The sequence below is a fragment of the Hermetia illucens genome, chromosome 2, assembly GCF_905115235.1.
Source record: "Hermetia illucens chromosome 2, iHerIll2.2.curated.20191125, whole genome shotgun sequence".
NCBI classification, from domain to species: domain Eukaryota; kingdom Metazoa; phylum Arthropoda; class Insecta; order Diptera; family Stratiomyidae; genus Hermetia; species Hermetia illucens.
Genome location: NC_051850.1, coordinates 16,097,892 through 16,120,209, shown reverse-complemented (window position 1 = coordinate 16,120,209; position 22,318 = coordinate 16,097,892). Strand labels below are relative to the sequence as shown.

The 22,318-nt window shown below is 42.0% G+C and overlaps 1 protein-coding gene across 5 annotated transcripts in view; it reads right to left on the bottom strand.

Moving 5' to 3' along the window:
* Window positions 1-22,318, bottom strand: part of LOC119648013 — a 416,281-nt gene that overhangs the window by 163,424 nt on the left and 230,539 nt on the right. For all 5 annotated transcript variants that reach the window (XM_038049415.1, XM_038049416.1, XM_038049417.1 and 2 more), the window contains one exon: window positions 5,672-5,779. In XM_038049415.1, the coding sequence (XP_037905343.1) occupies window positions 5,672-5,779 (108 nt within the window). The remainder of the gene's footprint in view (window positions 1-5,671; window positions 5,780-22,318) is intronic.

Sequence of the window (22,318 nt, the reverse complement as noted above, 5' to 3'; positions counted from 1 at the left end):
TTCTGGCACGTAATGGACTGTCTGGCCCAGGAATGAACATCCTTATTTATTCGGAGGCCAGAAATATTAGCCGCTTCGTTGTCCGAATGCCTGGATGAGTAAGATCGTGTACTGCATGGAATACTTCCATGCGGAAAGCGATCGGAATATAGGTCTCGCAAAGTATTTTGGAGGTTGAGCTGAAAAGGAGAAACTCCTGAAATTTATATTTTCATGTCGTGAAAACACGGCAGTTAGCGATGTGGATCATAGATGAGTGGTATGGGACAGCGGTCTAGAATGGTCTGAGGATTCAGACGTCTGAAATCGCCACATGGTCTTCATTTACCGTAAGGCTTTGGGACTATACGTAGTTGAGAAGCCCAGGAGCTATTTGATGGTCTGCACATTCCCTGCTTTAAAAGAGTATCGAGTTCTTTCTTCGCAGCAGTGAGTTTCCGGGGTAGTCATGGACGCACTTTCTAGTAGATATGCTTAGCTGGCTGCGAGAGTCTACGTTTGGTAATTATGTTGCGCTATTTTTGAAGAACCGCGCCAATGCCAGGGTGGGTTACTTCTTAAAAAATGATTGAAAGGCTGATAGTCGAGCAGGTGGCAAGTTTTCCTGAAGGCTTGAGTGAAATTACGGGGTCTACAAAAGTGGCATAGTGGCTTAGGAAGTATGTGCATAATTTGAGACCGCTGATATTTGATACAAAGAACTTATGTCTACCTGCCTGTAGCCATAAGTGTGTATGCTTGCAGCCGCTAGTTTGAGTTTTTGTGGGATCAGTTTGTGATGCTGCTTTCTTTGTCGACAAAAATGCGGTGATACCAGCAAATTGCAGGACTCGTTGAGTCCCCGACGCGCGACTACCCGATCGTCCATTTCAGTTGAAGGACCGCGAACGAGTTCGGGACCTACCTCCCAAACGTAAAGCTCCGCTTTTGCCGCCAGCTTAGAGACGGTATTCGTAAGGGATGCCACTGTCTGCTGAAGCCCAGAAATTTGGCCCGTGGCTTCCCACGACACTTCACTGACTTCAATTTGTCAGCAGTATTTGCTAAAACCTCTAAGGATACGGAGTCCGCACGGGCCAAGATAGCTTAAGTGATTTGGGAAAACCAACGCAACCACAGCGACTTCAGAAGATCAACACCAACCTTATCCCTGCTCAACTGCTTCATCTGACGCAGCAGTTGGCTCGGGGAGCAGTCGTCTAAGCTGAGTTCCGTCAGCAAGTGATTTAGCTTAGCTAGTCTGTCCAACTTTGTTTCTTTTTAAAAACGTTTTTAATTTTACAAAAGAGATAATAATTCAGCTAATTGAATAGTAAAAATGAATATGAAATCTACGACCCGACTGCAGACTTCGGCGGAATGGGCGCAAGGTGATTCGGCGGGTAGTTCAGAAGATCTTTTGACACGAAATTGCTAGTTATGATCGTTGGGGCGGTGTTTAGCCCATCGTGGCGCAAGATTGTCACTGGAAGGCGACCGCGTCTAATTGGTGGTTATCAGCCTAGTGATTCTCAACCTATTGACAACAGGTAGGTGAGTCACTCAGGCAGGTGAAAGCCCAGGTGGGATTGTGATTTGCGCTACTTTGGTGTGGAGCTCGGACGAATCGCCAGTAAACGACTCCACCCTCTGTTTTTCTTCCCCACCATTACCACCTAGGAACTAATGGCAGGGGCCGGCACAGGAGGACTTTACTGTTCTGAGTATTTCGAGCAGAATGGTATATAAATGTGTTACAGTAATCATTGGATACCAACTTCTCAAGGTGATGAAACTAAAATTTCCGCTACTTCTAATCGTATCTGCAACGGATTTCAGCGAAGGAAAAATAGTTCAAAAACTATGTAACTAAATCTCTAAATAAAAGGATGCATATAATTTACATTGACTTCCCCAAAAATGTTCGTTCAGTTGACTATACGTTGCACCTCAAGAATCTCGGCTAGTATGGACTTCTACCATAAGCTCTCTTGTGATTAAGTTCTTACCTAAGTAGTAGAGTAAGTAGGATCTTCTTAACGGTTGGGTCAGTTTTCTCCTTCTATTCTTTCTACCATCCTTCTTTATTTACTTATGATTGTCTTCTTTATGCAGTTGATTTGACACCGTCTTCTATTGTTAAGTCAAAAATAGAACTTAATTGCCTACAATCAATTGGGGACATCCGGTACTACTTTCAAGAGGTACAAGAGGCACCAAAGGCGTTGAAGTCAAATCCTGATCAAATGAAATAACATGACGAGGCTGATCAAATTATACAAAGAGTTTCTCTAGAAAGAAATGTGGCGTTTGTCAAAGTCACTGTCAATCGTCAATAATTCCTGGCTCCCACAGATGCACTATCTATGCGACTCCCGAGAAGAATATAAAGGATTCGCATACCCATCCTCTGATGAAGACCGTCGTCAGATTTCATAAAGGGTAACAAAGCCCCGACTTTTCCCACCAAGTCCCAATTGAAACTATTTATTTCCATATTCTAATTGTGGCTTTGAGCAGCAGAGGAGAAGTGCAAGCTTCTCAGAAAATCATAAGGAGGATTGAGGATTGCGAGGAACTGTGTGTGATGAGCATAGACATAGGAATTTATGATAGTATGCCCAAGAATTCCAACAACTCCTTAAAGTGAAGTGAATGTTTCAAGAAAAGTATCTTTTGACAAGTTCAAAAACTTAGAGTCGGTGCAATACTACAATTTGTTAAAAGTCCTGTCACTTTCCAGTCATCAGGGAGCGATCCAGTCATCAGAGAGCATCAAAAAATCTGAAAAACATCTTTTTTGGTTACGTGTTATGCTGGAGTGGCAATAGTCAAAATCATGGATAATAGGGAGCAATTCCTTAACTGAATAACTGGGATGTGACTTAAAAGTCTTCGAAAATTTCCACTCAAAATTCTAGTAACTCATTTTGAGTGGTGATTAAAATCGATGGATATCTCTTGGAACGTTCCGGGAATGAATGCGCCAAATTTCACTGGGTCGTCATCGCCATCTGCGTTCAATTCGGCCTGCCAGTTACAGTGCGCCCTTCCACTAGTTAAAGCACTATCTACATACAAGTCAAGTGGCATCATTACTGCAAGCCTGGACTTGGAAAGCGTTGAAATGAAAATTTGGGATATTTTTGTCACATTCACAAAAAATGTCTACCAACGATGAAGATGCCCATAAAATTCTCGCTCACAGTCTAAAACAAAGAAGAAATTTTCTCTCACAGCCTAAACAAACATGTCTGGCCGGTTTTTTAATTCGATTCCCGGCCGCCTGAACAGTCAAAACTGATAGACCAAGCGCATTCCATCCACGTAACGGCCGCCAGCGAACTGCGGAGCCTTCAGATATAACTGTACATAAAAACTCGAGAGATAATTCTTTCAATTTCAGTACAAGAAAAGCATAAAAATTGCGGAATCTCTTGACTGTCAGCTCAACCGCCACCACAAAACAATCCATCTACACCAATTTTTGAAAAAAAATAGTCAAAACTTCCGTCTTTGAAAAGACCCCGAAACGTAGTTTATTGTAGTATTTTCTTCCTAATTGGCTATAATTGGACGGTAAGCACCACATCCAAATTCTTTGCCTTTGAAAACTCTTTGAAGGTCAACACCTTTCCTACCCCCAAAGAATCCTTCAACTACATAAGTCAATGGTTTCGTGCGACTTTCAGAGTTTATCATAATTCAGAGGGATTATCAGAAACCTGAATGGCAGACAATCAGTCCGGCCAAATGAAATGGTTACTATCGTCATCAAGACCCCCCCAGAGTTTAAATCAATTATTCCCATTCACGCAAAAGGGACCTATTACGATCCGAAATATGTTAGGCCTACCTCCCTGCTACCAAATTTGGGCAACGCTTTCAGGGGGGCAGAAACGGGGAGTTTCCTTCGGATCGGAGTTCTCCTAGCGGCCCGAAGCAGAAAATTTAATGAAACTGGGTATTAGGGTGGCTCGGAGAAGGCCCACGTTTGTCGCATATGTAATTGTGAACCTGCGTGCAAATTTTCTTTCTCCGGTTCTGGCATCCATTTCAGGCTTTTACAATATTTTCAAGAATACCTGTACTGCCCCATTCCTAGTAGGTTCGTCCAGTACAGTTCCTTCAGCTTTTCCTTTTAATTTTTAACGTCGTAGCCATGAACCCATTTCCAATTCAACAGAAGGATTCCGGTCGGTGTAGAGTCGTCCCTGCTTCTTTCCTGGCCAGCTCGTTCGCTCCGTCAGTGCCTTTCAATCCAGGATGGCTTCGAATCCGGAGCATCCATACTTTATTGAGCGAGCCGAGCATGTTTAGTTTGTAAAGACGTTGCCTGGAATCCATCTGGTTTAACTTGAATGCCTTGGTGGCCACTTGGTTGTCAGTCAGATTAGCAACGTCTTGCCTTCCGTAGTTCTTTGTGGGTTGAAGGAGGCACATCTACCTGTGGCCCGGGATGCATAATTGGCAGCTCTATGTAGACAGATAAAATCTTGAAGAGGCAATACTTTGGTGCGTTTGGACTGAATATTTAACATGTAAGTGGTTAAGCCACCCCAAAAAACCTATAGGCAATTTTTTATACATTTTGTCAAGACGAGAGGAGCCCTGAAAATTCTGGGCCTTCTGACAACATTAAATCGTTTACAGCGTTTACGTTACATTAAATCGAGCCATATTTTAAGGTTAGTAAATTAAATCTGATCAATTTAGTAAAATAAAAAATTGAAATATCAAATAATATAAAACTATTCAGATCTAAAATGGACACCTTTATTGCTTCGTTTTAATTGAATTAGAAATATCATCGATCAACCAGTAAACAGCCTCTGGACCCTCTGTCCTAAGCCTGCCATTAATCTTTGTACTTGACGCAAGAAGATGTTCTGAAAAGAACTGAAATGGGGATTTTTATCTATATATATGTTAGATAGGAGCTCCTGAATCAAGTAGATTTCATATGCATTGAATAAACCGGAGTATTATCTATTTGAAATTTTCGATTATTCTGAGTTGAACACTTTAGCGGTGATATCCATTTTATTTAATTAATTAATTAATTAAATTAAATTAATTAAAATTGATTACCCTGTTTTCTAGAGAAATAGATGCAGTAAAACACTGCATTTAAAAATTCTGTCCGTCATCACTTTTTATCCAAGGCATACAAATGTATATTGCTGAAATAAGGCATCCTGATATCTGAGAATCCAGAAAGCGTCTTTCTATTTCGTTTCTCCTGTATTCAAAGAGAACACTATACTCATATAGACCCTCCAATGCCTTCACATCAGTTTCGATTTCGCAGTATTTAATCTTTTTCAGAAGATTTATGTGCAGCCTGGGAAATCTAGTGAAACTTGCCACTAACCAAGATTGTAACTAAAACTTTCGCATTTAATATCTAAACTCTTCCCACATCATCTATTCCACATTTATAGTCGGGATAGATAATATGAAGTTTCCATCATTACATTCAGATTGATAATATCCCGAGGATAATGTCAGCCGACGTTGATATTTCTCATTCATTACTATCAAGTTATTGCCAGTAAAATGCATATTCGTCATCTTAAAGCCTCCTAACTATGAGTGCTCGTTTACGGTGAATAACGAATGAAAATTGGAATCAACTTTGATGAAAAGGAAACAATCTTACAATCTGTAAATTAAATAGTGAATAACTTACCTGGAAGGTGGATCCCGGACGACAGAAGTTTCTCAGGCACCTCCAGTATAGATCGTGGAGCTGATATTTCGTGTGGCAGTTGTTCTGGTTGCTGTTGTTGTTGATTTTCTGGAAAAATAAGAGAATTAAGTTGAACATACACACATATGAATTGGAAATGGTTTTAACTGCCCACATCAGGTGATTATGTGTGATACAAGGATCAGCCGATATTTAGATGGTTCTGGTATCGACTCATTTTTTAGAAATTTTCAGTCATTTTATTTCAATTTTTGCAACAAAGATAAATCTAGATTATTGGAAACTTAATTAATTCACACGCAAAAGGTCGTATTAGGTCAACCCATTGGGAACACAGTCACAGAAAGGTGCTACAAATGGGGAAACGGGAGGACCTTTTGAGCTTGGTGCGGAGTCGTATTTTAGTTACTTATAGTTGGACCCTTTGAATGGTTGGTCTTATTACTTAGATGCTATGCTGGTTATATGAGTACCCAAGTTTGTCAGACCGTTTAAAAAAGTAGGGTGAGAGAGAAGTAGCAAATCATCATATCCTTCTCTCTGAGCTGGTCCCTGATACGGTGCCATGTACCAATGTTCCCTTTGTGATAAAACACTTGAATATAGGTATATTTCCACTACTATTTTCATTACTTTGTTAACTGTTTGAAGAATTCTGCTCCTGTAGTTGACAACAGTTCTCTTATCCTTCTACAGGTGTTATGAAATTATTTCAAAAAAGTTACACATTTTCAAAATTCTCATATCACACTATTGTCCACTATTGATCACGAAACATTGAAGAATCTAATAGGTTAGCAGTCGGCCTATGAGAAAACCTAGTGATTGATATTACCAACAGGGACTATGGAAATAAACGTAAACGTTGTAACATTCGTAAAAGAAAGAAAACCACCCAAGAAGACATGATTGACCCCGTACAAAAATCATAAAGAACTTTATGGGCATTAATTTTCAAGTTGACAAATTTAACTTCCTTCTAAGTTTCGCATCTAAAATATAGCTTCATAGTCTGGCATAAGGTCATTAAATACGACACAACCAGGTATGCTCATCAATTTTGATTATCGCTGTACATATATATATATGTATGTTCAGTAAACGTCAGAATAACAACTCAAATTATGGGTTCTAAAAATTGTCCCCAATTGACCATTTTATTGCCCAGCGTCTTCAACGGAGAAGTTGGTTAATAGGAGATGAATAAACTCACAGGAGGTGCGCACAAAATTTCCGAAATGCTGAATTATTTGATGAAAACTGATAATAAACAGAGCAGTCGGTCCGTCGGACTAATTCTCCGTATCCGTTTCAAAATAAGACGAATCAGTTTAAATTTTTGAATTTAAAACCGATCTGATGATGAACTGGGGCAATGGTATCTGTCGGTTTTCATCAAGAAAGAGCTCTCTCACTACCCCCTTTGTTATTGTTATGAACACTGTCGTACAGGACACCCAACGCCTTGTACATTGTTTTATGCAGATGATATATTCTGGCGTTTCAAAGCAAAAATAATCTCGAGCAACTTGCAACTTGCCCGCTTCATTCAGCACGGTCTCAAATTAAGTCTGAGTAAAACTGAATTTTTGACGACCGATCCGCATGAAACAGACACTTTCACTGTCAATGGAGAACTGCGTTATGAAATTGCTTCACGCATTAGCGCAACTTGGATGAAGTGACGGCCCCCAACTGGTGTTTTTTTTTTGTCGACGTATCAACGAACGTCTCAAATCTAAAATGTATCGCCATGTTGTCCGCCCCGTCGCCCTCTATGGTTCTGAATGGCCGACTATAGAAGACAATGACCCGCGTTTCGCGGTAATGGATACGAAGATGTTGCATGGAACTAGTGACGTGATTCACTTTTATCACATCCGAAATGAGGATATCCGCGATCGATACAGGGGCACCGGTCGTGGAGAAATCAACTGCATTGCCTGGTCGCTGACTGTACTTTTCGACACACCAAAGTGTTGAAAGCATCCCCGACAAGCGGTCTCGGTACGAGATTGTGCAGCAATGTCTTCCAGAGGTATTGTCTCAGACCGCCGCGTTAACCTAACACTGCTTGGCAGGCAATACCGCATGATACATTGTTTGACCTAAGAACTAATATCCTTGTTCATGGACGGCATTGCATTGTTCATTGCGGATCCCTCGGAAATTGGCCAAATATATTGCCTTGGTCTCAATTCCCCTTTTAACAACTTCCTGTTGAAGGGTTTGCAGAAACCGCCAATTCACTTCTTCCCACTTCTGAGACCTGTTCTTCCGGGTGGTGTACTTCCAAGAGGGCTGTATAGACTCAAATCTGGAGTTCGTGAAAGTACCATCTGGTTTTCTAAGAGAGTCCAACTTGGCCGACTCATCTTTGTTAAGGACTCTGCACAGCTTCGTCAAAACACTCTAAAAGTGTGCGATTCAGAGTTTCCAAGTGATCTTCTATCGCTAACGGAGTTCTTGGTCGCCCAGGAAGCTCAACTTTGTCACGAAGAAGCTCCTTGAACTTTATCCAATCCATTTTCCTAGGATTCCGCTTTTGTATTACAGGCTGTTTGCCTGCAATAGCCAGACTAAATTCTAAGTAACGGTGAGACTTCATCTAGCACCCGTTAGTTTCTAATCAACTCTAACAACAACAAAGTGCAGATTGTCAGGTCAATTAGAAAGAAGCTTTAGTATACTGCAGGTTAATTTGACTAAATCTTATGTTTGTAGCCATAAGTGTAGTCTAATGTGAAAACTGCCGCTAACTGAAAAGTCTGCTGCGTTCAATGTGGATCTCATCGGGGTTACCAGTTTATCCTTACCTTCTGCCGAAAGTTCCGCATTCTTTTGTCCGACTTTTCTGCATATTACCACACTTGGTGGGATAGCAACGTCGAAGTCCTGACTTCTAAGAAACTACGCCTTCTTTCGCAGTGCATGCCGTTGTCGTCAGCTAGGAGTCCTCCCAGGTTCACGGTGTCCAGGCTGCAAGGGTCTGTTTTCACATACCATTCTTCCGTTTTTCCTGGTACACGCTTTCTCTTTTGTGACTAAAGTTCTCTTCTGCCAAGCCTTCCTCTCCCGTATTTTAGAAGAATTAGGCAACAGTGTCACCGACACCGGCCGTAGTCAGGTTTCCAGTTTCTCTTATTAATGAAGCTGCTGTACTATCTTTCTCGCTGATCGCGCGGTAGACACCGGGTGTAAGTTTTCCACTGAAGTGAAAAGTCTGTCTTCTACAGATTTCTCCGTGGGGGAGCAGGAATTTGGTGAGGCCTCCAAAATTCGTGCCTCGGCCACAATCTGATTTGATCCGAAATATGTATTTTGGACTGAAAGTGTGGATGAATGGAAGTCTTTTTGAGTGCATCTTGAGCACGTCACGTCACCAACGTTGGTCTAAGGTTGAAGTCTAGGCACTTAACTTATTTAAAGCTTTCAAAAGGATACTCATGGAATCAGAATGAAATATCTGGAGTTAAAGACAGATGTTAGTGCACCTATGCTCAGGTTGAAGCCTGGAAAAATTGGCATGAAAACCGCTGAGGCAGCTGGGTATATCAATCGATAAGCACTGCTTGCGCTCATCCAAACATGTAGGTCTTCTTAAGCCAGATGGGTCGACAAATGACTAATTTTTTATTGTCAAGCAGGTGTCAGAAAAATACTGAGAATACAGTAGCGACCTTTATCTATTTGCCATTAAGGAGCAGAATATTGAAAGCGTCGAACATTTTCTATATCTTGGTAGGGTCTTTTTAGTTAACATCGGCATAGGCTTTGATAGGAGTAGTACATGAAAAGTGACCGCTACTATTACTCAAAAGTTCCAAGCATTTATCAATTTGTTTCCGGGACGTGTCATCATGATATACTGGTCTGAGGAAATTAATACCTAACAAGGAAATTCGGCGTACACATCAATTACCCATAGACGTGTTGATCGGGAAGTGGGAGTCAATAGGTTACAAATTGCAAATTATGCCGTGCAATGGAGCCCACTATCTCAAGAGCAGGTCATTTTAGAACTACGTATTGTAAAACTCCAGGAGAGGAGCTTCTTGGAAAATCGGGGTGTGAGCTGAGATTGATTTTCCGAAACCAGCAGTAATTGTGCGTCCATATGTTGGACGTGCTATGAAGAACATAGGGGCTTGTGACAACCATGTTTGACAGCAGTGATCAGAGCGTTTTGTATAAAATAATCCTCGACTTCAGAATTTTAGTGAAAGTTGTTGCTACACCTCTGGTCGAACCGATATGAGAGGTACGAAGGTAATTCTTATGCCCCGCATCAGACAAATCATCACATCACACGGTACCGAAATCACAGGTTACTTCGTTGAAATAAAAAGGAGAAGCCACCAGGAAATAACGTTTAAAATCTGTACTGACCTTCAAGTTAACAAATCTGTCAGTAATACCTGCGTTAGCTTGCGGGATAGGGAAAAAGGACCTTTCAAAAGCACCTGAGGCGGGGGTCCTCTGAAGAGTCATGGGGGCCAAGTGTGAGATCGATTGCGAAAAAGATACAACCACGGTTTCTGTGAAATATTCAAAAATTGGAGTGGACTGACTGCAACCAACAACCAACAATCTGAAGTAAAAACCATACGATAGAGATCATGGGAACATCTATAAAATGTTGGACAGTTTCAATCGATGAAAGGTTTGTATTCCGATTCGGGTTCAGAGACAGGGGGACATGATTGGAAGATTGTGAGAGTGAGTGATAGTGAGAGAACAACAACACAGCACACACAAAGCATCACCCCGTACCCAAGGCGCAAACTGCCAAAGACCCCACCAATGGCGCGCCCCTCACCCAAGGCACACACGCAAAGCCTTCACCAAACGCACACATCCCTTACCCAAGTCACACCCGAAAGCTCGCAGTGCGAAAGAGACGGAGAGAGCGAGATAGCATGAAAGCTTAAAAGCTCTATCGTGCTATCTCACTCTAACAAACAGAACCTATGGGGGAGTATCCCGCTTACTACTAACAATACATTGCAAGCAAAGTAATTTTTGTTCGTCTGACAGTGAAAATTGAATTCCATAAGGATCTAATGGCAAATCTTGAAATGTTCCGCTCCAATTTTCGATACTAATCAGAAATATCGATATCTATCATCTTGGAATCCACCATAAACTCCATATCAAGTCCCGGGTGGTTAATTTACTGCTGATTTAGTTGATTTGCGCAATTCCGCGACTGACTGGCAGGCATGCCAGTCAAACCCAACATGAGTTCCAATGTCGACTGTGCACGCTCAAAAAGGGACCCTATGCAAATTTTCAACCATACGTGGGCGTGCGTTCAACAGGTATGTGAATATTTCACTCATAACGGCTAAGTATGATCTGCACAGGTGCGACGATCACCTGGACCGTGTACATTTCTACATGCATACAATCTCCTAATCGACGAAAATTCAAGTTGCAATGGTGCATTTAGTGCAGATCAAGTTGTTACAGATTTTTAGATAATTTACAATTACAAGATTAGCACCGGCTGGAATTAATTGAAACCTGTGCGCTAATTTTGAATCGTTGTTAAATAGTTGACGGAGGAGGTGGTGTTGGTTGTAGCGGTGAATTAATGGTTGCAATTAAATGTGTACCGCGCAGTGGTAGCTTGGCTGGAAATATGCATTACTGCACAGCGGTGCATTACAGATTGTAGTCAAACATGATGCGAAATAGGGTAGCGAAGGATAACATCAGAGATGGTTTTCGGGAGATTTTTTGAAAAATTCAAGGGATATCAAAAGGATCTTTTTTTCTGTGACTGATTCTATTTAACATTTTTCATCCCTTAGAGGGGATTACTAAAAACGACGGTACCACGCTGGGAGAACCTATAAATTCCCCAATGACAATATTGACCCTTCAGTCTCAATCAACTGCATCTTACTCTACGTCAATCAAACCGTTTGAATTTAAATTATTTTTCGAATTATTCAGTGCGTAGGTGGCAGCGTGGTTTCAAGACATCAATTGCACTCATTCGTGTGCAGTAATTAAGCACATTTCATGAATAATGGGTTGTGAATGTTTCGCAAAAGTTGTTCACATAAAAGGTTCTTTGAAAATTCTTCGGCTTCACAGGCATACATGGATTTTCAGTTTTCAGTTTGACGAGGATATAAAGTTGCGAAACTGGTCGCCACGGTTTACGGCTACAACTGTGACTGATATATGTGCACCTTCGAGGTACTTTCTGAAATTTAATGCAAATTAAGCGACCGTTTCGATGTAAATTGAACAAAATTGGAACTTATGTATGTGAAAATGTTCATGATATATAGGGTTTTGATTAAGATCGGCCGATGCTGGGGTATGAACTTTACTGAAGTTCAGATCTACTTCAGCGAAAGGAAATTTATTAAATTAATGGTCGCAAAATGTTACCAGGGCATTTATTGTTGGGTTGCATTGCTCGCATGCATTAACTACGTGTACAAATTGTGTTATAATTGGATATAGAAGTTGTCAGTTATTAATGTCGTTTTGATTAAGGGAATGGATTTTACAAAATGCTTTAGATTTGCACTTGACGATAAAGATAATGGTGGTTTATGAATGATCACCCATTATTGGAAGTAGCAGAAAATTTCTGCACTAAATAACCAGCTTGGGGTCCCCTAATTTACGAAGGATAGCGATTTCCTCTAACTACTTCCGCGGTTTTGATAAAATATTGTTGGGATATTATATTTGGCATAGATGTACTGAACTGGCTACTTTTGAAACTGTGGAATATAACTAAAAATCCGAAATGGAGGTAATGGAATTTATTGTAGTTGTAGAACTGGAAAGTATCTGACCAGAGATCTTTCTCTGATCAGGTAGGTAGGTAGGTATCAGTAGCTGCTCCGAGGAGCCCAATTAGTGTTGTAGTGCGCCGTTTTGATGCCACAAACTCCTAAGAACGTGACTGCTGCTATGAGAGCAGCGAGGTCTAGCCGGCTCGGATCTTCAGAGTCGGCCAGCAGCTTTCGCGAAGAAAAGCAACTCTCCCACCCTGTAGCTAGAAATCTCTCTGAGGTCCCCAAAGAATGGTTTACCCAGTGTCCGTAGTTTGACTGTAGCTAGAGCAGGGCAATCACAGAGAGGGTTTCCCTTCCTTCTCCGCAGTTTCGACAATGCGAACTGTGGGGTATGCTGAGCCTGGCGGCATGGTCTCCCATGCAGGCCGCTGTAATCTTGAAAGCATTTGCACGCGTCTGGCACAGGAGCTCTCGTGATAGGGATACGTTATAATCAAGCCAAATTTTCCTTAAGTTGGCACAGCTCGTAAGCTTTCGCCATCTCAGGCCCGCGGTTGCTAGGTAGTGCGCCCCTGTCAGCAGCCAGCGAAACACCGACTGCATTCACCGAAGGGCTGCCAAGAGCAGAGCCTCGCCTGACCAAACCGTCAGCGCGCTAATTACCCTCTATGCTTCTATGTCTGGGAATCTAGAGGAGGTCTCCTTGAGCATGCCGCCAAGACGGTTCAGCACATCTTTACACTGCCCCACCAGTCTGGAAGATGTCGTCGCTGAGTACAAGGCCTTGATGGGCTGTCAGCCAGAATGGCTATGTTACACTTGGGGCTCGAATCTCGCTCCAACCATTGACAGACTTCCAATAACGCCAGTAATTCCACATGAAATACACTGGCGAAACCTGGGAGGCCATACGACTCGGATACACTGTGTGAATTCGCGAAAACCCCTGCGTCGACTCCACAGACTCTGATCAGAGTTGAATACTTTTCAGTCTTGATCTCGCTGAAGAGGAAGTTGTTTTGTTTTGGGGGTAGGTGAATCCATTTAAGCACAGAATGTTGGATTCCGGCAACGGTACGTCGTCGGACTACCAACTAAACACCTCCCCATCGTCAGAGAGCTAGCCTGGAATCGTTTGTCACATTACTTCTGGCTACCTCGAATTCTCCCGGATCCTTCAAATTAGGGAATTCCTTTCACCAACGGGAGGGGAGAGGAGGAAGGGAACTGTCAGTTCAAAGAACCGCTGCCACCCGGCTCCTCCGCCGATCGAGCTCTATCTTCTTTGTAACGAGAAGGGGCCGAACGAGGATAATACGGCTCCACTTGTCAGCGCTTCTCCGCTTCTCCTTGAAATCTTTTCTGGAAAGAGGGCCCCTGTGTTTAAACAGAGCTGATGACGAATCCCGTCTCACCTCCTACAAGAAAGAAAGGTGTGCTGAGCGTCGTCCACAATTTCATTGCAAAACATACAATCCGGAGATAATGCCTTACCAATCTTGTGCAGGTAGGACGGAAAACCTCCATGGCCGTTTAGGAACTAGGTGAGGAAATAATCAGTCTCACCATTCTTCCCTTTCAGTCGCACACCCAAGTTGCCAATGAGCCGCGTAGTCCATTTGTCTCTAGTTTCATTTTGCCACTCATCTAGGGTGCGCTGCCGTTCTTCACGAGCAATCACCTCCTTTGACTCATTTCTTTTGCGCTTGTATACGAATTTACGCTCCTTAGCAAGAAGAGTAACGGGGATCACCACCGTGATCACCATCACGGCTGGTTCAGAGACAGTGCGGTACGCAGACGCCACCCTCAAAGCTCCCCGTCTCTGCACTTGCGCGAGACGACTACGATGCACCTCTTTGCCTAGAGCGACAGCCCATAACTCTGCGCCGTAGAGCAGGACAGACTGCGTTGAGCTCATTAGGAGGCGACGCCTGTTAGACGTAGGACCCCCAATATTTGCCATTAGCCTACTTAGCGCCGAAGCCGAAGCAAGAAAATCTTAAAATTGTCAGTCCCAGCGTTTCAATACTAGGGATGTAAGGTATATTTATTGACTGAGAACTTTTTTCAATAGTTGAACCTCAAACGCAGACGGTCTATTCTTTCAGTCGGGGGAGGTGGAGTCGCAGCGTGAAGCAACACTACTCACTTTCATTAAATGTCAAAATTACGATAAACGTGCTCATTAGTTATCACCGTTTCCCCTGTCAATCTAATCTTAATCAATGTTTGCATGCGATCGATGGGTATCCATCAATCTCGTGAATTGTGTTCGTTTCTATGAACACCTGCCAGAAGGACCAATTATTAAGGGTCGAATTGAAGTATTGGCTACCAGACCGAAGTTTTACCTCCACCTTACGAAAATTTAAAATTCCCTATGAAATGATTCGCGTCTAGATTGTATCTGTGCTGAGAGTCTCACTAATGAGTGAGACACGTATGTCTCATTTAAAGAACCTTTTGGACAGTGGTGGTTTTACGTAAGCTTGTACCATATTATCCGCCTACAAACGACTTGGAGCAGAACATCGCATACCTAGTTGAAATGGTTCCGCGTCTTGAAACACCATTCACTATGGGCATGGACGCGAATACCGTCTCCCATATGTGATCCAGACAGCATACGGTGGCAAGATTGCTTAGCGCGCATCGTACTCTACGTAAGGGAAAGGTATTATCCGAAACGGTGATGAATCACGATTTGTTCTCTTTGAATGTCCCGCCTCCAGCTCCAGGGGCGATAGTGATATTGATATTACACGCGCAGCAAAGATGTTTGTCCAGTTATTGAGACTGATGATGTCAGTGACCATACTCCACTTACGCCGATTCGTGGGAATACACGTGGGTGAAATTGGGTGGAATATCTTGCCCGGAAGATTCTTTTGTCAGTGGATGAGACAGTTGAGGTGTTGATTGAGTCTAGGTGTGCTGCCAATGATGACATGCTGGGAAAGCCCAAACATTGTGTTATAAGGAGATGTTGAGGCAGTCGAAAGAGGAAGAATAGAAGCGCTTTCGCAGTATGGCTTCCAAACTGGCAGGTCTGTCAACGATGCCTTAATGCTTGTCAAAGACTTTGTTGTCCGTTGTGCAAACAAATACGTCCTCGCAATGTTTGTAGATTTCAAAGGTCCATTTGACTACCTAACTTGGTCATCTGTATTGTCAAAACTTCGTAAGTGTGGTTGCCAGGAATTACCTCTTTGGAGGAGCTACTTTCATGGTAAGAAAGCATTCGTCGGAGGGTATCAGGTTAATATGGAGCGTTAACAGGAATCTATTGCTGGTCTATTTATATGCAAGCTAATAATGGATGAACTGTTGATAATAATAATCGTTAGCATGATAATCCGATTGGAATAGGGCCTTCAAGCGTGTTAGAGTACTTCATTCAAGACCGTAACGGTACACTGCAGTACACTATAAGAGACATAGTGAGATGAGAGTATTACATCTAAGTGGAATATTTGTTGAAAGAAATGTGGGAAAAGTCGGGTTATATTTGCGCACGTAAAATTTGTGATTGCCGGAGGAAGTTACAGTAGCTTCGTCCTGATAGGACATGGTAAATTGAATGAGTTTCTCTTCTCGTGGAACCTAGCTTCCAGTCAGGATTGTGTTCTGTGTGGATAATTGGATAATCTAAACAAGCTTGTGCTAGCTCTAGATGACTGAGGAAGTTCCTCGACGCAGATTTTTCTACAGTATGATGGGGAAATTACCATAATGGATGTGGAGGCAAGCCACTTGTACCGTGTGGTTTGCCTTAGTGTTGTTGTGTGGTATTTTATATGTTGTGTTGTATGCAGAGTAGTAAATAACTGGTGGGAATGTTTCGTTGCGATTCTCTGCACCGTGCTGACTTCAGTCAAGTCATTGTAGAGTGACGCTATACTCGAAGAGGGCCATCAGACCCGAGTCTGCATGGGACTCATTTGAAGTGGATTTTGGCACGATGCCTCATCGAAGGTTATCTGATACCACGGGAACCGCGTTTGTCCTCTGAGAGCAGATGTTTCAGGAGAATACCTGGGGGAAATGTTCCCGGCCGGTTATTTGAGGTTGCGCATCTTGAAGGAGGTTTATCGTGGGTGTGGTTATGCTTATATCATGGCCAGAACTCCTTTTGGGCACAAGCATGGAGTAATGTTGCACAACTCGGGTGCCGTACCTCTTACTTGCAGTAGAGGTGTTAGATATGCTTCGCATACACTGGTATGAATGCTGAGCCTGCACTCAGTATAAACCGGAACCGCTGTGCTAGTTATATCGGAGTTCTAAGTCAATCCGTGTCCACAAAAGGCCGTGGGGTTACGCCTACACGGCAGGTTTTCGAGAACCTTCATTTGAGATCTTTTATTGATTTGCGACTGACTGCGGAAAAATTGCGAGAAAGGCCTCTTTAATGATGATATGTAATTCTCATTGACAAGAACTCACTTGAAAAGACTGGTCGGAGTATCGGAATCGATGGGAAAAGATCGAGAGGTGGAACTAATCAACGATGGCTTGATACGCTAGGTGGTCATTTGATAACCTCTCGACTTCAGCCAGTTAAGCTCTTGACTGAGTAAAATGGTGCAATCGATCAAGCCAAGCCGTCCCAGCTACTAAATGGACAAAGGCTAAAGAAGAAGTACTATCACAAATTATGGTTGATATTCTATTGGATTCGCCTACTTAAATAGATATTTTTGGGGCACATCGAAAATCGTATCGTCTGATTTCAACCAACCCTAAAAATTGAATAATTTAACTTCAGAAAAGCCATTAGGAAGCTAGCCCGATGAATAGTTTGATCTCCAATGACATCACCCTTTAAGCAAACGCAAGCAAAAATTATGGGCAATCATTGTCGAATGGGATAAAATCTTACTAGAACTCAGTCAGACGGAATACCTCTTATCAGCTTCTAAATGACGTTGGTAATACCTACGAGGCAAACTATATAAACTCCAGCCCAACAAGATCAGCGTCGGAGGCAACTATGCTCTTTCGTAGTCGAGATTCGTCGCGAGTCTCGGAAAAGAAAACGAGATAGTCCTCGCATCGAAATAACCGCTTTTGGGGTAAATGTCAGAGTACCATATAAATTAAGGAAAGGCAAAATAGCTATCGAAATATGCAGGTTTTGTTAGTTGTTTTATATTAGGGCTTTGAAGGAGAAATACGCCCAAGCATTAACTAGCAATAACACGGGAAACGTAGTGACACCTACAAACGATAAAGCAGGCAAGAAAGCAAATAAAGGAAATAGTGACGGTGCGAGTGATCCTTCGGTATCCCGGTAAGCTGCAAGGTAGAAAAAGGCTTCTTGACCGAAGAAAGCTGAGCGGGCGAAAGTATCCACCCGCAGTAGTTGGAGAAGCCAGAACTTGGTTATCGAAGAATGCATAAATGTTAGTAGCGAATAAGGAAAAAGAACAGAAGGAAGATTCGCACCGAAGTACTCGTAATCATTTTTATCAAGAAGCAGCGATTAAGGTGATTATCGCCGCAAAGTAAGGATAAGTTGAATCATGTGCAGATTTAAGAAGACGGTATATCTAAAGAGATGCTTCAGATGTCCTGATTTCGGTCACTTTGCAGCAGTCAGCTATCATGACAGGAAGTAAAGATGCAGAAAGTGCGAGATAGAGGGTTATCTGAGCAAGGGTTGCACTGAAGACCTACGATGTGTGTTGAGCATTTAAAAAGGGGGTATAGATGATCGGCACGTTGCAGGTGGAGGCAGGTGTACGCCTTTTAGGAGGGAGATGATCCACACAGCTAAATGAGGTTGATATAAGTCAACATTAACCACCGCCAGGCCAATGTAGACATGGTGGTAATTGGTGAATCGAAATGGAATTATGGTACTGCAACTTGGATGAGGGATACGTCAGCTAGCGCCACAATATGGGCATGTGGAAGACAAATCATACAAGAAATTGCTCTACCTAATGCAATAATATGAAAAAATGTTGGATAGTTTCGTGTTGAACGCTAGAGATCAGAACGTTAAAACAATAGCAAGTGTGGGTCTTAGAGTGGGAAAGTGGAGTGAAAAATACTAGGGGCTAAGCCTCCATTGGAAGCTGTGCGGAGCTGTAATGATCTTCCAGCAGATGTTTCATAAGGTCCCCTATTGAAAAGGTCATGTATGATAGAGTGCCTGCCTTCACGTATCAGAGGAGGAAACGTTAGTTGTTTTTGCAGATGATCTAATGATTGTTGTGATTACGAAACACCTTGATGGCGTGGAATTTACGAATTCTAAAACTAGACTCGGCGAATGAAAAGGTCGAGAGGACTGTCATCAGCGGTCGCAAGAAAAACAATACTATCGACATCCCGGCTAGTGAATCGCTAACTGGGGATAATGATGCACGAGAGAAGGCATCAGAGGCAAGCTCGTGTTGAGAGAGAAAGATAGCTAATATCGCAGGACCAAAATATAGTCGCCGGAACTTATTGCAGAGGCGGTGAAATCCATTGGACAATGCTATGAACCGAAGGAGGGTGTATTTGGTATAGGGAATGAGACCCGCTATTTCCACCAGAGAAGGAGGATGAATCCGTCAAAATGCCTGCGAATTTCCAAAGCGCCACTGAAAAGAACTGGAGAAGAGATGGCAGCAACATTGGAAGATTTCGAGCGAACGCGTGGCAAATTGAATTTCCATCTGAGGCAGGTCCTCACGGTACACGATGTTTTTAGAAAATATTTACATCTGCCTCCTGATCGTTTCGTATATGTTTCTTTGGCAAGGTTCATGGAAGAGAGAAGAAGATTGAACAAAGCCCGATGTTGGACCCCACATAGCTTGGGCAAAAATCACTAGCGAATGCAAATTATGTATTACAACAGGTACTACCTACCGATCACTTGGTTGGGTGATACCGCAGCCTTGAATGGAGGGGTATCCAGTGGCGAATTCAATCTTTTTTTAAACCCATGGAATAAAATTGAATTAGCTGAGAGTTAGAGTCGTTTATTCGCTTTCAAACAAACGAACCTAACTGGAAATCATATCAACGAATTCGTGACCCTTTCAAAGAATATCTTCCCATATACTTCAAAGTATTCTTCACTTTCATTGAAGTGAGGCACCATCAAATAGTGCTTCCACCTTTTCAGGGCAACGACGAACTTCTTTCTATGAGCCGTCCCCATACATATGAATTTATATTTAAGTCCTCGGCAACTAAATTAATAATGATCCAAGACTAAATATTTTCAATGGTTGACTTAATAAAAATACCCAGAATGCATTCCATTCGATTTGTAATAGAACTCCGGAGTCACTTTATAATTACATTCGGCACTACGTCAAGCCATAAACATGTCAACTGATAACTTTATTGTATTTTGGTATTTTTTAAGATTGAATGTGAGAAATGTCTCCAAACACGTGTCACATCTTAAGATTTTCGATTCCATAAATGAAAATATAAGAATATCACCAGATTCATTTCGTTTTCTGTTTTTTTCTAGTTTTATTATTACCACTTTCTAGATTTCCTTAATGACAAAGTCAAAAGAGTTTTCTTGATGAAGCAGAAGGAGTTCATCGACTTCTTAAGCTTTTGCTTCAACAATCTCAGAATCTTGACGGTAGGTTGAATTTAGATGCGGTGTTTCGCTTCTATTAATTTCAAGCATATCAGTTTTATATTTACCCTTTCGTCCATGGATGCCGATACACTTGACCTTAAGTAATTAATTCTTCACGAGAGTTAATCATAATATTTCTTTCGAGACGTTAATTTGTGAAATGTTTGGGGAAGCAGGGACATCGTGATGTAGTGTTGAATGGAAGAATGTATGGCGAGGATGATAATAGTGTGAAAAATAGACACCGGAGCATTTGTTCGGCGGCCTTTGATGAACCATCGACGCCAACAAAGCAATGATGGATGTGGGGAACATAGTATGGAATCGATATTACTTTTATGACTAATTGAACTCGCCTACAATTGAGAAGGCACTTGTTTATGGTAGTAAAATTACTCAATGTTCCATAGCTAATCCGCTAAAAGTGAATATAGGAGATGAATTTTTGAAATCCAAAGTCGAAAGTAAAAAGATGAAATCATCGAAAAATAAATCTGCTGGAGAACTGAAATCAATTGTCATCCTATGTACATAATAAATAAGAGCCTTGACCATTATCTCGCCTACACATCTCCTTCCTCAAGTCATTTTTCTTTTAAATTTATTCTTTAAGTTTTGTATAAAAAAAATTGTTCATACAGGTCCTATTGGAAAGTTTGGATGAACTCCTACCATCATTAACAAAATTATAGTAAATCAAAATTACTTCTTTCGGGTAAATTTGTAACAAGAAAAATTGAGTAACAGCCTGATAAGGGTTTTTACATCCTTCGCGTTAAATTTGAAAGGTTTGTACTTAGGGAAACGGGGTCCTGATGACCGCCTGTAAAAGAATAGCCTTCTTGTTATTACGGCATTTTTGTAGTCTTCATTTCATTTCTTCTGAATGGTTACGCATTACTCTTTCTGTAAGAACTTACAGGGGGGAAACAGTCGCAAATCTGTGTCGAAAAGAGAGCCTTGTTGCCCTTCCCGGTGGAATAGATACCACTGCGCCCAGGATATGATAGGATGATCACGTACTTCATGCAAACTTTCCTAATTTCGGCGTGTATACGAGCCGCAAAATAGTTAACAGATTCCTTACTAACGAGCGCTTCGTTAGCATGAAGTCGATCAACAATATGATAGTTGGTAGTTTACCCACTTTTTGCTTCCTGAGTAATTTGTTGGCTTGAGGCAGACAGAAAAGTTAGTTTTAACACTGTGCTGAGTCCTTCTGAGCGACTAAGGCATCCGTCAAAAGAGTTTGCAGCCAGTAGAATTGCTTTGAATAAGGCAGAACATGGACATGATGAAGCTTAGGCACAGCCACAGGCATAGTCTAGGATGGATCTTATGACTCATCTGTCGAATTTGATGGCTAGGAATTAGGACGAAATTGGGCTCAGTCGCAAAGTCTAGGATTCTTGCTTTCGACATTTTTATAGTGGAATCAACATGCACTTTCGCTGACAAAGTTAACCTTATGACTCTGTCTAAGATGGTGATTTTCTTTCTGCTGTTTTAGGCTCGTCTCCTTACGGAGCATATGGTGTTAGATATTTCCTGCTTCAATTCAAATTTTAGCCTATCGTATTCCACTACAAAGGATGCGACTTGTCGACTGGTTAATTCCCGGACCTCTTCAAATGCCATACTCGACGCTATTATCAAGAAGTCGTTCGCGTATTGAACAATTTCTATTTGGTTAAAGAAGCATGATGAAATCTGAACACGTTTTGCCGGCAATGTACTATTCAGTTTCACATAGTCCTCCTTCATAATGAGCTTTCTGCTTTCCACAACGATTTATATCCACATTATGATGTCAGCTGATCTATTTTTATCGGTCATTTTTTTGGGGTAGGGGGTAGGGTAGGTGAATGCATTTACGCACTGAGTGTTGGACTTCAGCCACGGAACACCGTCGGACCACTAACCAAAACACCTCCCCATCGTCAAAGCCTGGAACCGTTTATCACATTAGATCGGGCTAGAGCCTCAGCTCTTCCACCTTGCGGAAACTGCAAATCAAAGAATTCTTTTCACCAACAGGAGGGGAGAGGAGGAAGCGAACTGTTAGTTTTAGGAATCCCCTCCCACCCGGTCGACTTCACCTGTCAGTGCTCGTCAGCATCTCCTCGTCAATGTTGACTGGAGAATAATCCCCGGGTTTAAATAGAGCTCTTAACGAAACCAATCCCACTTTCCGAAAGAAAAAAAGGTGTGTTGGGGATCGTCCACAACTCCATTGCAAAACTCACAATCACG